The 23,949-nt window shown below is 45.2% G+C and overlaps 1 protein-coding gene across 2 annotated transcripts in view; it reads left to right on the plus strand.

The window, feature by feature from the left end:
- LOC126234530 (brachyurin-like) overlaps nt 1-6,399 on the plus strand; it is a 62,338-nt gene extending 55,939 nt beyond the window's left edge. Inside the window, exon 6 of one of the 2 annotated variants that reach the window (XM_049943225.1) lies at nt 5,292-6,399. In XM_049943225.1, the coding sequence (XP_049799182.1) occupies nt 5,292-5,569 (278 nt within the window). In that variant the 3' untranslated portion in view covers nt 5,570-6,399. The remainder of the gene's footprint in view (nt 1-5,291) is intronic. The other variant, XM_049943224.1, reaches the window with a different exon arrangement.
- Nucleotides 6,400-23,949: the final 17,550 nt, after the last annotated feature.

The following is a 23,949-nucleotide window of genomic DNA, read 5'->3' on the forward strand; positions in this document are numbered from 1 at the left end:
TACTTCATTAGGTCTTAGTCATTACTCTTTATTCATATTGTCACTAGAGTAATCTAATTTTCTTATTTAAACTATTGTCATGATGTAGCTCTGATGTGTGAAATGCTGCATGTGTGGAGCACTGGTCCGATGTAAGAGAGGGCCTGATGGCCCTAATCTGATCAGGTTAAATAAATAAATATACCAGTTTCTTTTCCGCTTCAATATGGACTGCAATTTTTCCTTTGTTTATCGTTCCTATTGCAGTTTCAACACTACTAAGATGACTACGAAGTCTTTCGCGACGGAGTCCTTGCATAAAAAGTTCTCGATTTATTTGCCGCATCAAATTTGGATAAAATCCGAGCGTTCGATGACTACCTCCGTCATCTTCGTCAGGGGTAAAACTGACTGTCGGGGGCCGGTTTTTTTTTTTTTTTTTACTTTATTGTTATTTTAAAGTCCGGACAACAGGCAGGCTGTCAGCAGCACACTGCGCTGCTCTGCAGCCATAGAATATACAAGCAGCAAAACAGGAGAAGACACATAAGTTACAGAATGGTGGGCAATAAAACAGGAGACACGGAGAGACAAACACGGAGCCGTTCACACTCGTCGATAAACCACACTGCTAACTGATGAGACGACGCACAAACACTGAAGATGACGATGGCACTGGTGAACGAGGGAGTGTGACGGGGAACACTGAACACTAAAACGACGGCACACACGAAACACTGATGGCGGTGATCTCCGGCGCGCGAATGTCCACTTAGCGTGTGCGAGTCCGGGGACCTGCCAAGAGGGGAACAGGGGTGAGGTGGGGGAGAGGGGAGAAAAGGATGCCAATGGCGGAGGAGACGGGGGCAGGAGGAGAGGGACAGGGGAGGGGAGGCCCAGGGGAGGAGGGGGGAGAAAAGGAGGAGGGAGGGAGAGGAGGGTGCCCAGAGGAGCAAGCACAGGAGGAGGGCGGGAGGATCAAAGTTGGTAGGAGGGGTAGATGGAGGGGAGGAGGGCATCATCAGGGAGGGGGAGCTGGCGGAAGCCACCTTGGGAGAGGGTAAGGAGGGTGGACAGATGGAGACCGGGCGGGACGTGGGAATACAGGTGCGGCAGCGGGCGGGGGTGGGAGAGGATCGGGGAGACGAGTGGGTGAGGAGGGTCGAGTTTACGGGAGGTGTACAGGATACGTATCCTTTCAAGGAAAAGGAGGAGGTGGGGGAAGGGGATGAGATCATACAGGATCCGCGTGGGGGAGGGGAGACGGATGCGATAGGCGAGGCGGAGAGCATGGCGTTCAAGGATTTGGAGGGATTTATAAAAGGGAGGGGGGGGCGGAGATCCAAGCCGGATGGGCATAACAAAGGATAGGGCGGATGAGGGATTTATAGGTGTGGAGGATGGTGGAGGGGTCCAGACCCCACGTGCGGCCGGAGAGGAGCTTGAGGAGACTGAGTCAGGAGCGTGCCTTGGCTTGGATTGTCCGGAGGTGGGGAGTCCAGGAGAGGCGACGGTCGAGGGTGACGCCAAGGTACTTAAGGGTGGGAGTGAGGGCGATAGGACGGCCATAGATGGTGATGTAGAAATCAAGGAGGCGGAAGGAAGGGGTGGTGTTGCCTACAATTATCGCCTGGGTTTTGGAGGGATTGACCTTGAGCAACCACTGGTTGCACCAAGCGGTGAACCGGTCAAGATGGGATTGGAGAAGGTGTTGGGAGCGCTGCAGGGTGGGGGCAAGGGCAAGGAAGGCGGTGTCATCGGCAAACTGGAGAAGGTGGACGGGGGCTGGCGGCGGCGGCATGTCCGCCGCGTACAAAAGGTACAGAAGGGGGGAGAGGACGGAGCCTTGGGGCACACCGGCAGAGGGGAAAAGGTGTAGGAATCTGCGTTATGGATGGTGACATAGGAAGGACGGCGGGAGAGAAAGGAGCCGATCAGACGGACGTAGTTAATGGGAAGGGCGAAGGTTTGGAGTTTGAAGAGGAGACCGGAATGCCATACGCGGTCATAGGCACGTTCGAGGTCCAGGGAGAGGAAGATTGCGGAGCGACGGGAATTAAGCTGTTCGGAAAGGAGATGAGTGAGGTGAAGGAGAAGGTCGTTGGAAGAGAAGGACGGCCGAAAGCCACACTGGGTAACGGGAAGAAGGCGGTGCTGGCGGAGATGCTGGTGGATGCGGTGGGTGAGGATAGATTCCAGGACCTTGCTGAAGACCGAGGTAAGTCTGATGGGGCGGTAGGAGGAGACGGCGGACGGTGGTTTGCCGGGTTTAAGGAACATGAGGATACGGGAGGTTTTCCACAGGTCAGGGTAGTAACCGGTGGACAGGACTACATCGTAGAGCCTGGCCAGGGTGGAGAGGAAAGAGGGGGGCCGGTGAGGCTTCCGCTTTTATAAGCAGTGGACGGCTTCTCATTGGCTGGATGACGTCACGGTGAAACCGGCGCGTACTGAGGTGGCGGCCTCTATAGCCATAGATTTTGTTTGCGCGCTTTATCCAGCGTTGCTTGCAGCGCCATCCATCGCAACAGGCGGAGAACTGCGAGGAATGTAAGAAGTCTCCCTCTGCGCTCTTTCTTTATCAATTGCGCGCTTCCATGCATTGCTGAGTGCATAACCGGAGTCTCTGTTGAAATTATTTTCACAGAGTCTAATTTCAACTGCTTCCCTTATGACAGAGTCCCAATAGCTTGAAGCGTGACCAAGTAGTCTTGTTTCATCTAATAAAATCTTATGTTTATTTAACAAACTGTGCTCAGCCACCGCTGATTTTTCTAGATGTCCTGTATTTCAGGTAATGCTGATGTTCCACACCGCGATCGGCGACAGTTCTTATAGACTGGCCCACATAACTTTGCCACACTCGCAAGGAATGCTGTAAATTCCCGGTACTCTCAGTCCAAGATTATCTTCCACAGGTCGCAGCATTTCCTTAATCTTCCTGGGTGGCCGGAAGACTGGTCTGATTCCCTGCCGGCTCAGGACTCTGCCGATCTTGCTGGTCGTTGCGGCGCAGAATGGTAGCCGCGCGATGTGTTGGTCCTCTTGATCTGTTCGAACAGCGTCCTTTCTTGGTTTCTTCGCCAGAGTAGATCTGATATCACGATCGGAATATCCATTTTTTATGAATACCGTCGTCAGATGGTTAATCTCGGAGCCGAGATGATCCTTGTCCGAAAAAGTCCTTGCTCTGTGTACCAAGGTGTTCAGCATGGCTTTCTTCTGAGCTGGGTTGTGAAAACTACGCGCATTTAGATATAAATCTGTATTCGTCGGTTTTCTGTACACAGAATGTCCGAGACGTCCATCTGATTTTCGCTCCACCAGCACATCTAAGAAGGGTAACTTTCCATCCTTCTCCACCTCCACTGTAAATATTATGTTCTGATGTATACCATTCAAATGATCAACAAACTGATGCAGTTCTCCACCTGTTGCGATGGATGGCGCTGCAAGCAACGCTGGATAAAGAGCGCAAACAAAACCTATGGCTATAGAGGCCGCCACCTCAGGACGCGCCGGTTTCACCGTGACGTCATGCAGCCAACGAGAAGCCGTCCACTGCTTATAAAAGCGGAAGCCTCACCGGTCCACAGCAGCCGATGACACCGCCTTCCTTGCCCTTGCCCCCACCCTGAAGCGCTCCCAACACCTTCTCCAATCCCATCGGTTCACTGCTTGGTGCAACCAGTGGTTGCTCAAGGTCAATCCCTCCAAAACCCAGGCGATCATTGTAGGCAAAACCACCCCTTCCTTCCGCCTCCTTGATTTCTATCTCACCATCTATGGCCGTCCTATCTCCCCCACGCCCACCCTTAAGTACCTTGGCGTCACCCTCGACCGTCGCCTCTCCTGGACTCCCCACCTCTGGACAATCCAAACCAAGGCACGATCCCGACTCCGTCTCCTCAAGCTTCTCTCCGGCCGTATGTGGGGTCTGGACCCCTCCACCATCCTCCACACCTATAAATCCCTCATCTGCCCTATCCTTTGTTATGCCCATCCGGCTTGGATCTCCGCCCCCCCCCCCCCTACCTTTTATAAATCCCTCCAAATCCTTGAACGCCATGCTCTCCGCCTCGCCTATCGCATCCGTCTCCCCTCCCCCACGCGGATCCTGTACGATCTCATCCCCTTCCCCCACCTCCTCCTTTTCCTTGAAAGGATTCGGATCCTGTACACCTCACGTAAACTCGATCCTCCTCACCCGCTCGTCTCCCCGATCCTCTCCCACCCCCGCCCGCTGCCGCGCCTGTATTCCCACGTCCCCCCCCGGTCTCCATCTCTCCCCCCTCCTTACCCTCTCCCGAGGTGGCTTCCACCAGCTCCCCCTCCCTGATGATGTCCTCCTCCCCTCCATCTACCCCTCCTATCAACTTTGACCCTGCCCCCCCACTTCCGGTGTCCTTTCCCTTAGGCACCCTCCCCCCCTTCTCTTTCCTTTTCCCCCGTCCCTTCCCTCCACCCCTCTTCCCCCGGGCTTCCCCTCCCCCTTCCCCCTTCCCCTATCTCCCATGCCCCTGGCATCTCTGCTCTCCCCTCTCCCTCTCCCACTCCCCTTCCTCCTCCACCTCTCTTGGCAGGTCCCCGGACTCGCACACGCTCAGTGAACATTCGCGCGCCGGAGATCATCGCCATCAGTGTCTCGTGTGTGTGCCTTCGTCTGCGTTTAGTGTTCTTTCGTCGTCACGCATCCACTGTCCACGTGTGCCGTCGCCGTCGTCCGTCTTCTGTGCGCTGTGTCAACAAGTGTTAGTGTTTTTTTCGTCCAGCGTGAACGGCTTCATGTTTATTGTTTTTGTATCTACTTTTTTTGCCCGCCATTTTTTGTATTGTCTGTGTCACCTATATATCGTATTATTGTACCCCTTAAGGCTGAAGTGCAGCGTATTATGCTGCTGCCAGCCCGCCTTGTATGAGGTGCTTAAAATTACAATAAAGAAAAAAAACGGTCCACAGCAGTCAGTTTTACTCCTGACAAAGATGACGGAGGTAGTCATCGAAAGCTTATTTTATCCAAATTTGACGCGGAAAGTAAACCGAGAACTTTTTATGTCAACACTACTAACTTTGTAGCACTGTTGTGAGCAGTTAAACTACGCTGCGTAGCCTCATGCTGCGCTCGCTATTGGATACCTTCAGTCTTGACCCCTGTTGCCTTAGCAGCTAGTGCTGTGGTTACATGGTAGACAAGATGTGGGGCCTCGACCACCATAAACATCGTTGGCCTTTTGCGACCTCGCACTCCGTGGGTTTCTTGTCAGAAATGAAGCTGCTGCAGCGCCGCCAGCTGAGCGACGTGTTGGTTGCAGGGCGACAGCGGTGGCCCGCTCAGCGTGCAGGAGTCGGACGGCCAGCGCACAGTGGTCGGAATCGTGTCGTGGGGCACGGCCAACGACTGCGAGTCCGGCGAGCCGGACGTCTTCATGCGCGTCACCGCCTTCCTCGATTGGATCGGAGAAAACGCCGGCATCACCATCTCGTGAGCTGCCCTAGCCGACATCAGCTACAACGCTCGGCTGTCGCCCTGATTCTGACCATGCATCTACGTCTGTCCATGTGGCAGAGTCACAAGCGAGAGGAAATGTGAATACTGTTGTCAATTTCAGTAATTTACATGCGCCAAAATAAAAAAATTAATAAAACGAAGGAAAAAATCAAAATAGAGCAGTCCTGAGTCAAGAAATGAAAATGTAGCTCTCATGGATAGGCTGGTCCTAGTAAAATAATTTTAGAGTGTGTAAGTTATAGGTCAAGATATGAAATAATTCAAAAGAAAGGAAGAGCCGTCATGTATAGCTAGCTTCCTCCACGATCAGTGGCCTCCTTCCTCTTGGCGTGTCAGAGTTGAGTGCTAAGTGCATCTGTTGTCTGTAGATGACTGTGACAGATCTATTGTGATGTCTCAATAGGTTAGAGTCGTAACTCACATGCTCCAAAATAATGAAAATTGAGATGCCGACGTATTCTCATATAGCTTTATACAAAGAACATAATTCACGAAACAATTATTCACATTTGGCACAACGTCCTTGAGAAAACCGGTGTTAAACTTCATGGTTAGTTTCAAAAGTCTCATGATCCGTGGCATCTTGTGAGTTTTCTCCCGTACCTCATCTTGACCAATCAGCGATTAGCTCACTCGGCGCCATTTTCTTGTGTAGTAGTAAATATTGATGCCAGTGGAGTGTCTTTTCTCTTCTGTTCAGTTATTTTGGGGAATATATTTCAATATAGTGGTGGGAATAAAACTGATTTGAGACACAAGTCATGGAAGAAAACGTTTCACCCGTTGGAGAAAGAGGAAGGCCAAGGAAACGTTCACAGCATCCAGAAATGTGGAAGCCAAACGAATGGGGTTAGAATATCCTGTTTTCTTCATTGTTTTCAAATTAAACTGATTCTTGTTATTGGCTTGATTTGTTCCTCCATGTAAAAATGTATTTGACTCTTTCTTTGGAACTTAACAGTGATGAATCGCAAATTCAATATTTTAAGTCCATTTCTGAAAAATAAACAGAACCTCACAGTGTAGTTTGTTCTATCATTATAGGTACAAACCTTCAGTGCTGCCCCAGTATCCGACATGTCAACACCGTGGAGGACCATTTAATTGCTGTTCAGTTTCTGTGAACGATATTAAAAACTTTCATGATCTGCATATCCAGTCGCAACACGATAGTTCCCGCGAAACCAACAGCTCGGTACCAAAACTCACAAAATCCAAAATGGGGATTGTCAAAACTTACATGTTCCACATCTCATTAACAAAACTCACATGATCCATAATATAACCTTAAATAATTGTAATTTCTCAATAAGAAAACATAATCTGAAATATACATAATGATTTATAGCCATTGTTCTTGCACATACTGATGTGAATATATGGGGCATGCGCACGACGCATATAAAACACGTTTTTAGCCATTTGTGAAAATTTATGTTTTTGGAGCATGTGAGTTATGCTTCTAACCTACTCTCATGTTTGTGAGATATCAAGATGAGAGGATGACGCGGTGAGATGCCCAGTACCACACATAGACTACGCCTCTCGATTAGTACCAAAGTGGCCGTCGGACGATGGATGAACAACCCTCACTCCATGAATCACTCCAGAGGTGCTTGGAATTTAACCTAGCCCACCGATCAGTGATCCAGAACTTTACACCACCAACTCTTCTCCCTCTGCCCACCAAGTACTGGCCATCCAAATTTCTTCCATCATCAGGATTGGAGCTGGCTGCCTCAGAGTTACGCGCCACTACACATGCATGCGTTACCAACCTGGGTTATGAAGGTGAGTAATTTGATGCGGGAAAGCATGTGCAAATACTTTGTTTTCCAACATTACTTTGTCATTCCTATGTAATATTCTGCCACTGATTTTTGCCTCCCCCTCAAATAAGTCTCTGGACAACCGCTTTGACGCAGTGGTAACCTCAGTTCCCATCATATCACTGAAGTTACGCGCTGCGAAGCTATGCTAGCACTTGAATGGGTCACCATCCAGTTCTGCCTGCTGGTGTTGGTCGCTGGGCTTCGCTCAGGCCTTGCGAGGCCTATTGAGAAGCTATTTGACTGGCTGTCTAGTCTCATGAGCTGCAACGGCGAGGAGAGCGGTGTGCTGACCAGTCATTCCCTCCATACCATATCCACGTTCAGTGATACCTTAGGGGATTTGGTCTGTATGTTGGGCCTTTACGACTTGGCTGGACAAATAACTTAAATCTCTGAAAGTCGTGAACTTATTCATTTAAACTTACGCCATCAAACAAAATACCTAACGATAAAAGATTTTTCCTATTCACTACAGTCCCACTTGAATTTAAGGAATTTCTTACTTACTAAATATTTATTACTAGATGTGCGAGTCTTTCAAATGTAAACATATAAAACTTAAATTCAAGTTGACATAGTAAACTCTGATCCCTAATTTCGTTCTCTGCGGCGAGCTTTAAACACCATGTTCCATTTCAGAAGAGTCGCTTTCCTAAACTTATTAATTTATGCCTCAAGTGTGTAGCCGACGTCTGGTGTCCACACCAGGCTGCCCCACTGCTGGTCAACGCTTGCAGCTATGCAGTGGTTGTAACCCTATTTTTGCCTGCTTGCTTCCTTCTTCATTGGTTCCTCAGTGACTGAATGTATGTTCCTGCTGAGGTGGCATGCATTTCAAGGGGAATGGCATTCTCGGCAGACTGCCACACGTCACGTGAGCACACCACGGCCCTGCAACAAGCAAATGCTAAAACACACTCATCATGCTGGGAGGGAAGTCGGCGTGCCATAATTTATGGCCTCTCCGGCTCGTTTGACGAACAGGTTGCGGGTGTCATCTGTGGCTGACGATGTCTCTGAACCAGCTTCAGTAGTCCACCCTGTTCCAGAGGAAGCTTTTCGGCCCAGAGAGGGTGGATTTGCTGGTAGTTGGGAGCTCCAACGTTAGGCGCGTAATGGGGCCCCTTAGGAACATGGCTGCCAAGGAGAAGAAGGGAAGCCATGTGCACTCCGTGTGCATACCTGGGGGGAGTCATTCAGTATATGGAAAGTCTGCTTCCGGATGCCATGAAGAATACAGGGTGCAGCCAACTGCAGGTGGTGGCTCATGCCGGTACCAATGACGTATGTCGCTTTGGTTTGGAGGAGATTCTCTTTGGTTTTGGGCGGCTAGCGGAAATGGTAAAGACTGCCAGTCTTGCTTGCGAGATTAAGGTGGAGCTCACCATCTGCAGCATCGTCGATAGAACCGACTGTGGTCCTTTGGTGCAGAGCCGAATGGAGGGTCTGAATCAGAGTCTCTGGCGGTTCTGTGACCGTGTAGGCTGCAGATTCCTTGACTTGCGCCATCGGATGATGGTTTCCGGGTTCTGCTTAATAGGTCAGGAGTCCAACTCACACAGGAAAGGGCTACACGAGAAGCGGATGCTGTGTAGAAAGGGACTCGGCGATTTTTTAGGTTAGAGGGCTTCAGGGAACCACAGAATGGGCGTCCGTCTAAAAGGTATTAGGTAAAACACAGTTAGTTGTAGAAACGATCGGTATTGTAGTTGTAAATTGTCGTAGCTGTGTTGGGAAAGAACCAGAGCTCCAAGCCCTAATAGAAAGCACTGAATCTCAAATAGTTATAGGTACAGAAAGCTGGCTAAAGCCGGAAATAAGCTCAGCAGAAATTCTTTCTAACGATCTAACAGTGTTCAGACAGGATAGATTAAATACAATTAGTGGTGGGGTATCTATTGCTGTCGGAAGTAGTTTGCCTTGTAGTGAAATTGAAGTAGATAGTTCCTGCGAAATAGTATGGCAAGAGGTTATACTTGACAATCGGGCTAAACTATTAATTGGGTCGTTTTACCGATCACCCCGACTCAGAATATATATTTGCTGAACAGTTCAAAGAAAACTTGAGTCTCATTTCAAACAGGTTCCCCACTCATACAATTATAGTCGGTGGTGCCTTCAATTTACCCTCGATATGGTGGAAAAATTATGCATTTAAAGCCGGCGGCAGGCATGAAACGTCATCCGAAATTGTGCTGAACGCTTTCTCAGAAAATTATTTTGAACAATTAGTTCAAGAGCCCACTCGAAGCGTAAATGGTTGCGAAGGCATACTTGACCTCTTAGCAACAAATAATCCTGGACAAACAGTGAGTATCGTGACGAATACAGGGATTAGCGACGACAAGGCAGTAACAGCTAGGCTGAATACCGTAACACCTACAAACATAAAAAGAAACGCAAAGGATACATATTTAAAAAAGCTGTTATAAATGCTCTTAACGCCTATTTAAGAGACAGTTTGCACTCCTTCCAATCGGATCATTTAAGCGTAGAAAAGTTGTGGAATGATTTCATCAAGATGGTATAGACAGCAATTGAGAGATGTATACCAGATAAATTAGCAAGTGATGGTACTGCCCCGCATGGTACAAAAAACTGATCGGATCGGTGTTGCAGAAGCAATGAAAAAAGCATGCCAAATTTAAAAGAACGCAAAATCCCCAAGACTGGCAAAGTTTTGCTGAAGTTCGAAATATAGTGCGTACTTCAATGCGAGATACTTTCAATAATTTCCACAACGAAACTCTGTCTCGAAATCTGGCAGAAACCCAAAGAGATTCTGGTCATACATAAAGCACACCAGTGCAAGACGCAATCAATACCTTCACTGCGCCATAACAACGGTGAAGTCACTGATGACAGTGCCACTGAAGCAGAGTTATTAAACACGGTTTTCCGAAACTCCTTCACCAAAGAAGACAAAGTAAATATTCCTAAATTCCAATCAAGGACAACTGCCAAGATGAGAAACATAGAAAGAGATATCCTCGGTATCGCAAAGCAGCTTAAATCACTTAATAAAGGCAAGGCCTCCGGTCCAGACTGTATACCAGTCAGGTTCCTCTCAGAGTATGGTGATTCAGTAGTTCCATATTTAGCAGTTAGATACAACCGCTAGCTCACAGGAAGATCCGCATCTAAAGATTGGAAAATTGCTCAAGTCACACCATTATCCAAAAAGGGAAGTAGGAGTAATCCGCTGTATTACAGACCTATATCACTAACGTCGATTTCCAGTAGGGTCTTGGAACATATACTGTATTCGAACATTATGAAGTACCTCGAAGAAAACGATCTATTGACACGTTGTCAAGACGGATTCACAAAATATCGTTCTTACGAAAAAATGGTTCAAATGGCTCTGAGCACCATGGGACTCAACTGCTGAGGTCATTAGTCCCCTAGAACTTAGAACTAGTTAAACCTAACTAACCTAAGGACATCACAAATATCCATGCCCGAGACAGGATTCGAACCTGCGACCGTAGCGGTCTTGCGGTTCCAGACTGCAGCGCCTTTAACCGCACGGCCACTTCGGCCGGCCGTTCTTACGAAACACAACCACCGTTTTATACGCATGAAGTAATGAGAGCTATCGACAGGGGATGTCAATTTGATTCCATATTTTTAGATTTCAAATAGGCTTTCGGCACCGTTCCTCACAAGCGTCTTCTAACCAAACTGCGTGCCTATGGAATATCGCCTCAGTTGTGCGACTGGATTCGTGGTTTGCGGTCCGAAAGGTCACAGTTCGTAATAATAGACGGGAAGTCATCGAGTAAAACACAAATAATATCCGGCGTTCCTTCCTCAAGGAAGTGTTATAGGCCCTCTATTGTTCCTGATTTTTATTAACGACATAGGAGACAATCTGAGGAGCCGTCTTTGATTGTTTGCAGATGATTCTGTCATTTACCGTCTTGTAAAATCATCAGGTGACCAAAACGAATTGCAAACTGATTTAGATCAGATGTCTGTGTGGTGCGAAAAGTGGCAATTGACTCTGAATAAAGAAATCCGCTAAATTTCGATTACTCGATAAGTCACACAAATCTGAAGGCTGTAAACTCAACTAAATACTTAGGGATTACAGTTACAAAAATCCTAAATTGGAACGATCACATAGATAATGTTGTAGGTAGAACTAACCAAAGACTGCGATTCACTGGCAGAACACTTAGAAAGTGCAACAGATCTACTAAAGAGACTGCTTACACCATGCTTGTCATCCCTATTCTGGAGTATTGCTGTGTGGTGTGGGATCCGCATCAGATGGGACTGACGGATGACATAGAAAAAGTACAAAGAAGGGCGGCTCGTTTTGATTTATCGCGAAGTAGGGGAGATAGTGCTACAGACATGATACGTGAATTGGAGTGGCAATCATTAAAACAAAGGCGTTTATCGTTACGACGGGGTCTTCTCATGGAATTTCAATCACCAGTTCTCTCCTCCGATTGTAATAATATTCTGTTGGCACCCACCTACACGGGAGAAATGATCATGACGATAAAATAAGAGAAATCACGGCACGCACAGAAAAATTTAAGTGCTCGTTTTCCCGCGCGCCGTTAGAGAGTGGAACGATACAGAGACAACTTGAAGGTGGTTTATTGAACCCTCTGCCAGACACTTTATTGTGAATAGCAGAGTAATTACGTAGATGTAGTTGTAGATGTGAATATACTCTTAACTCTAAATTCACCTGTTTACTAATTTACATTCTAATTTTCTGACATCTTTCTAACCAAGCACTTAAATTGTCGTCCATTGTCGCAGTTAACTGTGTCCACAGACATACATCTTTCAAGAAACACATTTGGTCATTACTCTCCAGAACGCAGTCAGTGTAACATACTCAGGAGATAATTCTACAGCGACCAGTGCAAATCACCACCAACACACGGTCTGTGTCAGACGTTCACAAAAATCATCAACAGCTGATTCATGCAGTTTTACAGGAATTATCGAAAACAGAGCCCCATTTTACAAGATTGGTCTGACATTGTGACATGCCTTCACGAAACTCTTCCGTATTCTCTTCCCCATACTGTTGGGGGGGGGGGGGGGGGGAAGGGGGGACGAGACGTGATGTATGCAACTTGTTAAATCATTTCTTTGGCCCAAAATAGGAATAACATATGTGAGCAAACATATTAGTTTTTTACCATTTGTCTGAGAATACACACCGAACACCTGGAATCACTAGAATTGCGGTGGTTGTGCAGCATACTATTTTCCAACGTGTAATATTGGCCAAGTTTTGTATGCGTCTTAGCCTTCCATTTTTCTTTCAGTTTCCTTAGGACCAAGAATCTTTTCCCTGTACATTGGTCCAAGTGCTCTTTACTTGGTAGGAGGTTCAAATGGTTCAAATGGCTCTGAGCACTATGGGACTCAACTGCTGAGGTCATCAGTCCCCTAGAACTTAGAACTACTTAAACCTAACTAACCTAAGGACATCACACACATCCATGCCCGGGGCAGGATTCGAACCTGCGACCGTAGCAGTCGCACGGTTCCGGACTGCGCGCCTAGAACCGCGAGACCACCGCGGCCGGCACTTGGTAGGAGGAGGTAGGCATAGTCTTGATGCTGTATATTAAATTGAGGAAACATGAAAAAATCGAAAAAGGCCTCATAGAGAGCGTTGATATGAGAGCAACATAAAAAAAAAAGAAATCCATCACTTACGATTGTAATGAGGATCGGCGTGTTCACCAACATTCACAACACCAATAACACTTTTTCAATAATCTGAAAATGCAGAAAATTTAAATAATCATAGTTCTCTAGTAATATGACATCAATGATACAGATTTTACGTTATTTAGTATGTCGTTTGCCATAATGCACAGACTTAAGCTCCAATAAGAGCAAGAATATCCACTTCATAAGTATTATTTGGTCAAGTTTACCAGTTCCAACAAGCAAATGGATGGTAACGGCTGAAATCATTTTCATAGCCTGCATAAGTCCATACCACTGTGTCCACATCCGCTTACACACCAAATATTTCAGCACAACCAATTAGTTTACAGCACACAGAAATCACACACAGTAGCTGATCAAGAAATAAAGCAGATAAGGTGTTGCTGTTCAGGAAATAAAGCAGAAAAGTGTCAGGGGTAGGCTTCACCTGCTTCTTACTTATCCCTACACAGTGGTGTGGCTTTAAACCAAGATGAACCAATTTTGATCATTGAAAGAACTATTCACCTATTTAATATATGGCTAAAACAGTGAGTGTAGAAGAGAAGAAAAGGACAAAGCTATTCACAGGGAACAAGAAATAGTATTTATATGGAGTAGTGTACTGATTCTTCAAGTGTCAGACACACACAATGCAAATCAATGTCTCCAATGTACGGTATTATGCATCTGATTAAAGATACACTAAAAAGTACACAATAAAAAAGATATGGTCACAGCCTCAACCTGAAATTTAATACAGTGGCATTTCATTATGGTGAAATAAAGGTATCATCTGAAGGCAGTACAAGTGCAGCACTTAAATATTAATGAGTAAATCAGCTACTGACCTTGAAGAAGCAAGTAGATCCACTTCAGTTGTGGATGTCCTCACTGTATATCACCTCATTACAAAGGACAGCTGGCTACGAAGTTTTAGTAAATCAAACCCGTATCTTCTCGGATATCACTGAAACCTGTATCACTAACTATTGATGTTCCAGCAAAATGACACAGACAAGTAACGCTTGATTACAAACCGTATGTTGCATAAGGCGCCATAACCAACACCATATGAGATCACTCTCTCAGCTCTATGCAAATGAAGAACAGAAAACAAATAGAAGTAACTTGGTCATTATGCATAAGTTAATTGGTTTTCAACAGAAACAATAAAGACTTGCACTGAAAATCCAGGTCAAAATTCATACATCTGAGACATGATTGTACGCAATCAAATTTTACCAGAAGGTACAAACATGAACAAAGAAATTTGACTTTAATTGAAATGGTTCACGCTGGTGGTAAAATTATAATGAAGGTAGAGCATCCTCAAGATCTACTGTATTATTTCAGCACCAAAGGAGAGACATGCAAAAAAGCAGGACCCCCGCAACATCAGATAGATAACAAATACACATCTCAAACAAAACAAGAAAACAAAGTGCAAAAAATTGTTACGAATTTCAATATCAATGTAATCAATTGGCACTAAACTTCATACTACTTAGTAATTATGCCTGGGTAGTACATTGTTGTTGTGGTTTTCAGCCCAAAGACTGGTCTGATGCAGCTCTCTATACTACTCTATCCTGTATGAGCCTCTTCATCTCCAAATAACTACTGCAAACCGAAATCTTTTTGGATCTGTTTACTGACTAAATTTCATAGCACCTAGTAATTATGCCTGCGTAGTATAGGGCAATACATTATCCTTCCATGACAGAGGATGGCAGCAGACGAGTGCCAAAATTAATCAAAGGACTTATCAAACATTATCATAGGGATTCCCACGTGAAATACTGTTGTTCACATTTACTTACTGCTTTACGTAATTTAGGATAGTAAAGAAACATTTAAGATCTAATACAAGCTTGACCTTTTTTTATAATGAAACACAAAATGACTTACTTTACTTATTTTCTGTTCAACACCTCGTACATGCTGCCTCCTTGACTTACCTGGAATATCATGAAAATGAGATGAGAGAAGAGTGCCGTAAAAGGCACACTGCATTTTGATGATCTATTAAAGTTTGCTTAGGCATACAAGGCGCAATGGAGCCTTGCAGTCGCAGCATAGATAAGCACAAGAGACTACAGCATCTGGCATGGAAAGGATAATATACATATTCTGTCCCAGGCAAGTACTGAAGAAAGTGTTGAACCAATTACTGCTAGCAAATGCATGTACCAGAAATTAAAAGCAGAAGTAATCTCGTTTTGCAAAAGAAATGTAATACATAAACCACATGACTATTTCTGCGTGTTGTTCCCATCATTCATGAAAGAGGCGAGATGGGGCTGAGAAAAGGTTGGAAATTTGTACGGGCGCTGATAACCGCGCAGTTGAGCACCCCACAAACCAAACATCATCATCATCATTATTTCTCCGTGAAAAGCAAGTGGTTTATGGCATAGCAAATCCTCAAGCACATTGTGTGTGATTTCCGCATTGATACACGAACAAACGCTTACTAGTAGATGGATATTAACATGAGATCAAGAATTTGAATAAAATTACAATAAGAAACAATTAAACTGACTTATGATCGAAGACTTAAAAAATTATTTAGCTACCAAATGCAACTGGATCCAGAAAAAAAGATGAACATTGACCATTTTGTGCAGATTAGATTCCATTCACTCAAATATCTTAGCATAATCACAGACAATACTGATGTACCTTAATGAAGCTCAGAGAGAGAAACGGAGAAAGTAAGGGAACAATAAGGTCACAACTTCATTAAATCTGTACGCAGATAATGAAAGGAATTAGCTGGCCGCGCGGGATTAGCCGAGCGGTCTGGGCCCTGCAGTCATGGACTGTGCGGCTGGTCCCGGCGGAGGTTCGAGTCCTCCGTCGGGCATGGGTGTGTGTGTTTGTCCTTAGGATAATTTAGGTTAAGTAGTGTGTAAGCTTAGGGACTGATGACCTTAGCAGTTAAGTCCCATAAGATTTCACACACATTTGAACATTTTGGAATTAGCGAGCTAGTTGATCAAGTGTGGTGGCAGCATCCAGAGTTCATGCGAAATTTTACCCGTTAAACGTGCTCTTGGAGGAGAAACTAATTTTATTGGCAGTAAAAGGACATTATAAGAAGACTACTGCCAAGGAAGCAATAAAATACTTCAGTAAATACATTGCCAAGAAATGCTGTGCGAAGAGAATTGCGTAAAACACAACGCTATTGGCAAGAGCTGTTACTGTCGAACCGTTTGAAAACTGCGTCAATATAAATTCGAGATTTCAGTCAAGCGAGTTCTATTACCAGTCGGCGAAAACAAGTAATATATTATCTATGTCTGGAAAATACCACGGAAACTCTGAAATTTATACCTTTATCCAACTGTGAAACATCATGGATGTTCTGTGATAATCATGTCTGTGATACTCTTTTTGGGATGCCATATCATGGTCTTTACTACGATTTATGATCATAGTGAAGGAAACTGTATGTTTCTGGCACATGAAACTATTTCAGATGATCACATTCATTCGGGGAGATGTGTAATGAATTTTTCAACAAAATAGTACCTCAAATGAGCTGGTAATGCCAAGATTGATTTGATGGACGGACGTATGAATGAAACAAGCGGGTTTCCTTTAAGCGACAGTAAAATGCAGTAAAATGAAAACGAAGACAGAGGAAAAAAAGTGAACTCTTTTTAATTCAGAAGTAATCTCCATAAAGTTTATTACAATTATGCCATTGTGAGACAAGACGGTCAGTGCCTTCATGGAAATACGTTTTCGGCCGCATACGGGATCACGACTCTACCAAGGTGTGCACCTCTTCGTCTGAAGCAAATCGAATGTTCTTCTTTACGTCTCCAAAAATATATAAATCGTATAGCGAGAAACTGTGACTGTATGGCAGATGTTTAAGGGCTTCCCAACGAAACTACTTCAGCATACTCGAAAAAACAAGCACGCCTGCTCCGGGAAAGTCATGATGATATTTTTCTTAGAGTGAAAGGATTCACTGCTGATTGACTTTCTGGAAAATAGAGCTAGAATTAACGCACAACGGTATGTGGATACTCTGCAAAAATTGAAGCACACCATCAGATCCAAACAACGAGGAATGTTGACGGATTGGATCATACTGTTGCAGAAAACCCCGCCCACGTGTTGACAAGGTTGTTTCGACTACAGTGCAGAAGTTACGCTCGGAAGACCTTATACATTCTCCATACAGCGTTGATCTCTCCTCACGTGATTTTTTGTTTTTAAATCCATTAAGCAAAACGTTCGTGGTCGTCGATTTTCTTTGGACATGGAGATGCACGCATGAGTTCTGCAGGCAACAGAAAACAGTTTTCCATGAAGGCACTGACCACCTTGTCTCACAGTGGGACAAGTGTATTAACATCTATGGCGATTACCTTTGAAATAATAAACAGTTCACTTACTTTATTTCATCTGTCTCGTTTTCATTTGACTGCGCGTTATACTTTCCTTAATTGGTGGATTATTCGTCTGTATTTGAAGAGACAAAATCTAATCACTTCGTCTGAGCCGGCCTAAGTGGCCGCGCGGTTCTAGGCGCTGCAGTCTGTAACCGCGAGACCACTACGGTCGCAGGTTCGAATCCTGCCTCGGGCATGGATGTGTTTGATGTCCTTAGGTTAGTTAGGTTCAACTAGTTCTGAGTTCTAGGGGACTAATGACCTCAGACGTTGAGTCCCATAGTACTCAGAGACATTTCAACTATTTTGAATCTTCGTCTGACTTCCTTCCAAAACAGAACAAAATCGTCGCGAGATATAGCATGCAACTTCACTGACTAACATTCATGATTCATATTACTGCCAAGAGAACTCTCAGACTGTTCTTGCCCCTTATTAGGTAGATGTTCCCCGTATTTTATAGAAGTCCTTCATTTTGGTAAAATAATGTTTGTAAGTTAGACAGTATCCATGCTCGAAAGGAGTTTGGGAAATATGTGGCATGCGTTCTGTCCATATGTGATTGACTCAACATGCAAGGTATTGAATAGCCACAGAGAATTTCGGAACAATAGTTTCCCACATACATAATCTGACATTAAAAATGTAAATTACAAGAAAAGAAAGAGCATAGACTGAGAAGAGCGCATTTGGTGACTTCAGAATGGTTTCTAATCAATTGTATATGTAATCTGTACATATAATAGATTAAAATCCGTCAGTTAAGGAGATCCTGACAACCAAAAAACATTGTCCATGGTGAGACCATGTGGATTGAGCTATGGCTGTCTCTAGATTGACGTGTCTCGCCAGTACACATCTACAAGCACCAGCTAGTTCCATCGACATAAATCAGACTGAATACGCTTGGAATGCACTAGGCCGAAAGACTACGGTCCTCACATGTCTATCAGGGGCCATTTATGACGTCCACAGAATACGTATCTAGAAATGGAAGGCATTGCCACAAGTCATTGCTCCTCAGTGCAGTTGTCAGCAAGTCCAGTGCGGGCAGCCATTGTGTGTGATGTGACAGAAATGCATCCGAAGTCTAGGGGCAGACGGCCTTTGGCAGTGGTGAGGCGCGCACACCTTGTTTGTGTCTCGCCTGTTGTGTTGCTTGCGAGCGAGCGCGCGTTTGTTTACTTCCTCGTAGCGGCTTGTCTCAGAGTCCGACTTCATCGACCATCATGGCCCTTTCTTATAGCCAAGCCGCAACTAAATTAACTTCTTCCTTAGATTACAAACGACCGAAGGCGTTTGAAGTAGAACGTTTTATACGGGATAAAATCCCTCTCCCGCCACAACATATATTCGGAATTCATTTTTCGGTCCTCTGGACTACTACATACACAAAGCTGGAGATTGACGAGCTGTGCTCTGGCATCGTGCGGCGTCACGCTAACGATCTCAAGTTCCGATACTCTGACGAACATAATAGGGACTATCGTGGTTGATCACGCTGGTTTTGGCCTCCCCACGTTGCCTGTTTTCGAACTCCTGTTTGAAGTCGGGGACCGTTCGAGGCTGTTGTGGCCGCCTTTAAACTTTCAACAATGTCGTCAGTCACTGGCTGAAATGCAAAAAACGTTCGAAACTTAACGTATCCTCAAAGCTGTCCTCAGATAAAAACTGAACTATGGAAACACTTGCTTTGCTCCTGCTTGTTACCGGCTGCAGGGCAGTCGTCATGTACGACGGCCAGCCGCGTACCTGTTCCGGTTGTGGTCGGGACGGCCTTGTCTGTTCTGAATGTCTCCGACGTAGACTGGATCAGATACCGATTATCCACCTCCCTTTTCTGCCATTTGGCCACATGTCGGACGATAGTCGCCCGCCATCCGACGCGGAAAGGCGTGTTGGGAAGCAACGGTCGCCGAGGAAACGGAAGAGATAAAGCCGTACACCTTCCGATCACTGCCTCCATCAGATGTCCGCACACAGTAACGACCCTCTTACTGTTGGAGTGCTGTCCTCAGACGCCCTTACACATGATGACGCGACGTCCTCCCCCACCTCCTTTCTCAAGTCAGCTTTCACCTGCGTCTAATGCGGTTGCGTCTCTTTCTGTGTCTGACGCTACCTGTGGGCGCTTCTCTAATAGTGTTCCACTGGTTCAAATGGTTCAAATGGCTCTGAGCGCTATGGGACTCAACATCGGAGGTCATCAGTCCCCTAGAACTTAGAACTACTTAAACCTAACTAACCTAATGACATGACACACATTCATGCCTGAGGCAGGATTCGAACCTGCGACCGTAGCAGTTGCGCGGTTCCGAACTGAAGCACCTAGAAACGCTCGGCCACCGCGGCTGGCAGCGTTCCACTGAAATGGCCCAGTGAGAAGTCTGTCTTCTGGGCGGATGACGTCGATGCTGAGGATGGACAGTCTGCAGGTGTACAGAGTGATGGACCCACTTGGTGGGGTCGGCTCCCTCCCCGTCACAGTGATGTGCCCGTCCACGGGGGTCTAACCGGGAGTTCCCTGTGCTTCCCCCGTGTTTTAATCGCCTGTCCTCCTGGCGATGGCAGCTTTCCAGTTTCATCACATAGCCACGGTCAATATCAACACCATTCGAGTACGCCACAAACTGGCTTTACTCCACGACATGCTGTGTGCCGCAGACGTAGACATTGCTCTCGTTCAGGAGGTGCATGTTGCAACTTTCTGTGCTCCCCATGGTCTTACAGCACATGTCTCTCATGCATCCACTAATGGTAGTGGGGTGGCGATCCGCTTACGTGACGGCATCCTCGCTGATGCAGTTGCCTATTCCCTGATCCCAGACGTATGGCTCTTATGTTTAGTGGCGTCAGGGTCGTCAATGTCTTTGCGCCATCTGGTTTTGGTGGCCACCGTGAACGTTCCATCTTCTTCTCAAATACAGTAACGCCTCTCTTCCTGGGTCGGCAGGATGAAATGATCACGGCAGACAATTTCAGCTGCACCCAGGCACCTAAAGATAATTACCACGTCACTCTCCGTGCGCGGCGCTAGCGACAATTCCCCAGCACCTCAGCCTAGTGGATTCTTGGGAGCATGTTCATGGCGATCGTCCAGGGTTTACGCGTTTCACTAGCCTTTTTTCCAGATGACTAGATAGTGTTTACATCTCCTCCTTTATATTGTCAGTTGGGTGCAGGCTGCTGAAGTCTGACCCCCGCGCTTTCTCTGTCCATGACACATATATCTGCGCAGAGGGAAGGAATATGTGATGTGGAAAACACTCACAAGAGGAAGGGTCACGATGATAGGACATCTTTTAAGACATCAGGGAATGACTTCCATGGCACTAGATGGAGCTGTAGAGAGTAAAAACTGTAAAGGAAGTCAGAGATTGGAATACAGCCAACAAATAATTGAGGACGTAGGTCGCAGGTGCCACTCTGAGATGAAGAGGTTGACGCAGGAGAGAAATTCGTGGCGGGCCGCATGTATCCAGTCAGAAGACTGATGACTCAAAAAAAAAAAAAATATATGCCGGGGAATCAAATCTCATACTGGTGTTCTGTATAGTATCAACAGAGGTACACCATATACTCTATGGGATTATTCATGAATCACAAATTATGAATGATTTCTGGCGCACCTGGTGTATGCATCAATGTCACGATGTTACCAGACCAGCTATCCGATCATTTGCGCCATACCTCAAGCTGTTTCAGGGATGTCAAACATCCCTTGCCTTTCAATTACGAATGTGCGTTTGCATGTGTCAAGCAGTCTTTTCCACTCTACGTAGGACCCCCACAAGTCTTTATATCCGTATGTAATTGGATAAACTTGAAGATGACGTCCTTCGAGATGAGACGCAGACCTTGGTCCATCTGTTCTACTGGGCTGTAGATAACGGGAGCTCTACCCATTCTGTAACTCCTACAGCATATGGAGAGCTGTGCCTAGAGCCCGTGAGTTAGGCCAGCCATTTTCAATACTGCCAACATTTTCTCTTAGATGACGATCCTTATACAATTTCTGTGATAATTATTTATAAAGATTTTCCTGTCGAAACCATCATGTGTTTTACTAGACTGATTAGCGTTTAACATTCTGTTGGTCACCAGAAATACACCTCAGTCTCGGATTGAGCTAGGATAAAGAATGAAATCGGTCTCACTTTTTTAAATGAACCATCCTGGCATTTTCCTTAAGCTTAGTCCGGAAATCATAAACCAGGACAACCTGGCAGGAATCTGAACCTTCATCGTCCTGAATACGAATGCACTGACTTACTACCTTGCTCCGTACAAGCTGTGTAATTATTTTTACAATTTCATTCTAGTTTCGTGAATTTGACCGTAATAATGTTACACAATTTTTTGGATAAGCCATCAAATGTTTCCGCTAACTTTGAAAAAAGTGTTTTATCATATATTGCTCTCAAATGTCCAAGTGAAAAGAGTGAAATGTGCAGTCTAATATAGTTACAACAGAATCGTTTTATGGGTACTTAGCAATACCTAGGTATCAAAAACTTCCAATTTAAATCTAAAGAATTTTTTGTATTATTATGAATTTCACTAATCAGAGGTTTACTTCACTCAAAGGTTTGTAAACGAAATTTTCGAGATTCTTTTCTGGCAGGTACACATTTAAAGGTGTGCACCCTATCATAACTGACCCCAACGCTGTCCCTCATTCAACTCCCCCCCCCCCCCCAAATCTGGAGTACATTTTCATTCATAACAGAATCTAACCATAACACATATTGAGTGTGAGCTGTGGCCGGCTCGCGTTGATGCCGTTTGTTCTTTGGCAGTTTGTGGCAATCAAATGCTGTCTTTTTTCTCCCTGAGTTACTACCATAACGAGTTGCTGACTTACCTCCTCCATCTTTGGTGTGACCGCTATATTTCCATGTGGTGGTGTGTGTGGCAGTCGGTCGGTTGGGACAGAGCAGCGAGGAAGTCTCCACGGTGCGAGGTCAACCCGGGACTGCTGGTGGCATGCATGCGAGGTCGGATTATGAGATGGTATCTGCGAGAGCTACAAAGTTTGTTGCCCACCGAACCTCGACACTGAAGTTGAGTGATCAGTTAACCTGTTATGAAAACTCAACTGCTGTCACATCTCTTCGTTCATTGTCGGTTGTTGCTTCCTGGGCCATTCCAGCTAGCAGCAATGTATGTTGTGTTGGAGATGGTGAAATTTTGTAGCCGTCTTCCTGTGTGGGCTGTAACTATTAAATTAGTTGTTACTTATCAGTGAAGTGCACCAGCGGTATTTCTGCCTTATTTTTGTTAACGCCCCGGTTACCTGCCCTGTTTGTTAGTGTAGTTTTTCGGCAGTGTGTTTTTCCTCGCCGTGTTGATGCTGTCAGGCACAGTGTGTTGTTGAACAGCATTTTAGTTGTTGGTTCATATTTTCTTCTTAAGAGTGGTTATTGTGCCTTGGCTGTTTTTAGACGCCAATTTTGAAGACGTAGTGCGGCGGGTATCTTCCTCTTTGTCTGATATTTCCAGTCGTCGTACCGTTGGTCGGGCGGAAGGGAATTGATTAGGTTGTTGGTTGGTCCTTCAGCCCTCCCTGGGTCGGGTTGCAATCTGATTATTTAACCTTACTCTTGGTTGCCTGTCTCACCTCACCTTACGTTAGAGCTACCTCCTCAGGCCGACCCTTGGAACACTTCTGAGCACCACTGTTCTGTTGGTTTTAGATTGTGATTTTCATTTTAGACTGATGTACTGTGTGAGGCCTTCAGCCGTCTATTAATTTAGTTTGTTGTAATTTTAAGATAAGGCCTTCAGCTGACATAAATTAAAGTTTGAAGATTGATTTGTTTAATAACTAAATGTTTGGAAGTTGTTCTATCTGAAGTTCTTGTTATCCGGGCCCTAAGCTCTGAGTTGTTCAGTCTTGTGTGTGGCCTTCAGCCGAGTATTTACATGAAACATTTTTTTGAAGTGAGGCCTTCAGCCGCATGTATTCTTTAAAGCAATTTTTATAACTTGTGTTCAGGCCTACAGCCGTCCTTGTTTTTGGTCTGGTTTTGGGCCTTCAGCCCAGGAGGTATCACAAGTTTTCTAAACTGGACTTTCAGCTGTCTTGTTTTAATTTGATCCTTTTAAGGCAATGTGTAATTAAGTGGTTCTTAGGAAAGTAAGTGTTTCTGTGTCTTGTGCAGCTAACCATAACCTCATTCGTTGTGTCCTACGAAACCAAATTTCAGAGTGGATAACCTTCCTTTCTCTGGAATACATAAGTTTTTTTTACATCGACTATAAACTTTATTTTTTATGTCATGACACGCATCTAAATTTATCAACTTTTATTCTTGTAGAGTCCTCTCTTCCCTCTCCCCTCCCCCCCTCCCTCCAGCTATGGACGTGCATACCCATTATGGACATTATTTCCTTGGTAATGCATATTCCATCAGTACTCTCAACAATGTAATTGCAGCGGCACACACTCATAACGGAGGAACACATAAACATTACCATCGAACAGAAATAGGTTGTTTGTTAATGTTAATACAGTTCC

The sequence above is a fragment of the Schistocerca nitens genome, chromosome 2, assembly GCF_023898315.1.
Source record: "Schistocerca nitens isolate TAMUIC-IGC-003100 chromosome 2, iqSchNite1.1, whole genome shotgun sequence".
Taxonomy (NCBI): domain Eukaryota; kingdom Metazoa; phylum Arthropoda; class Insecta; order Orthoptera; family Acrididae; genus Schistocerca; species Schistocerca nitens.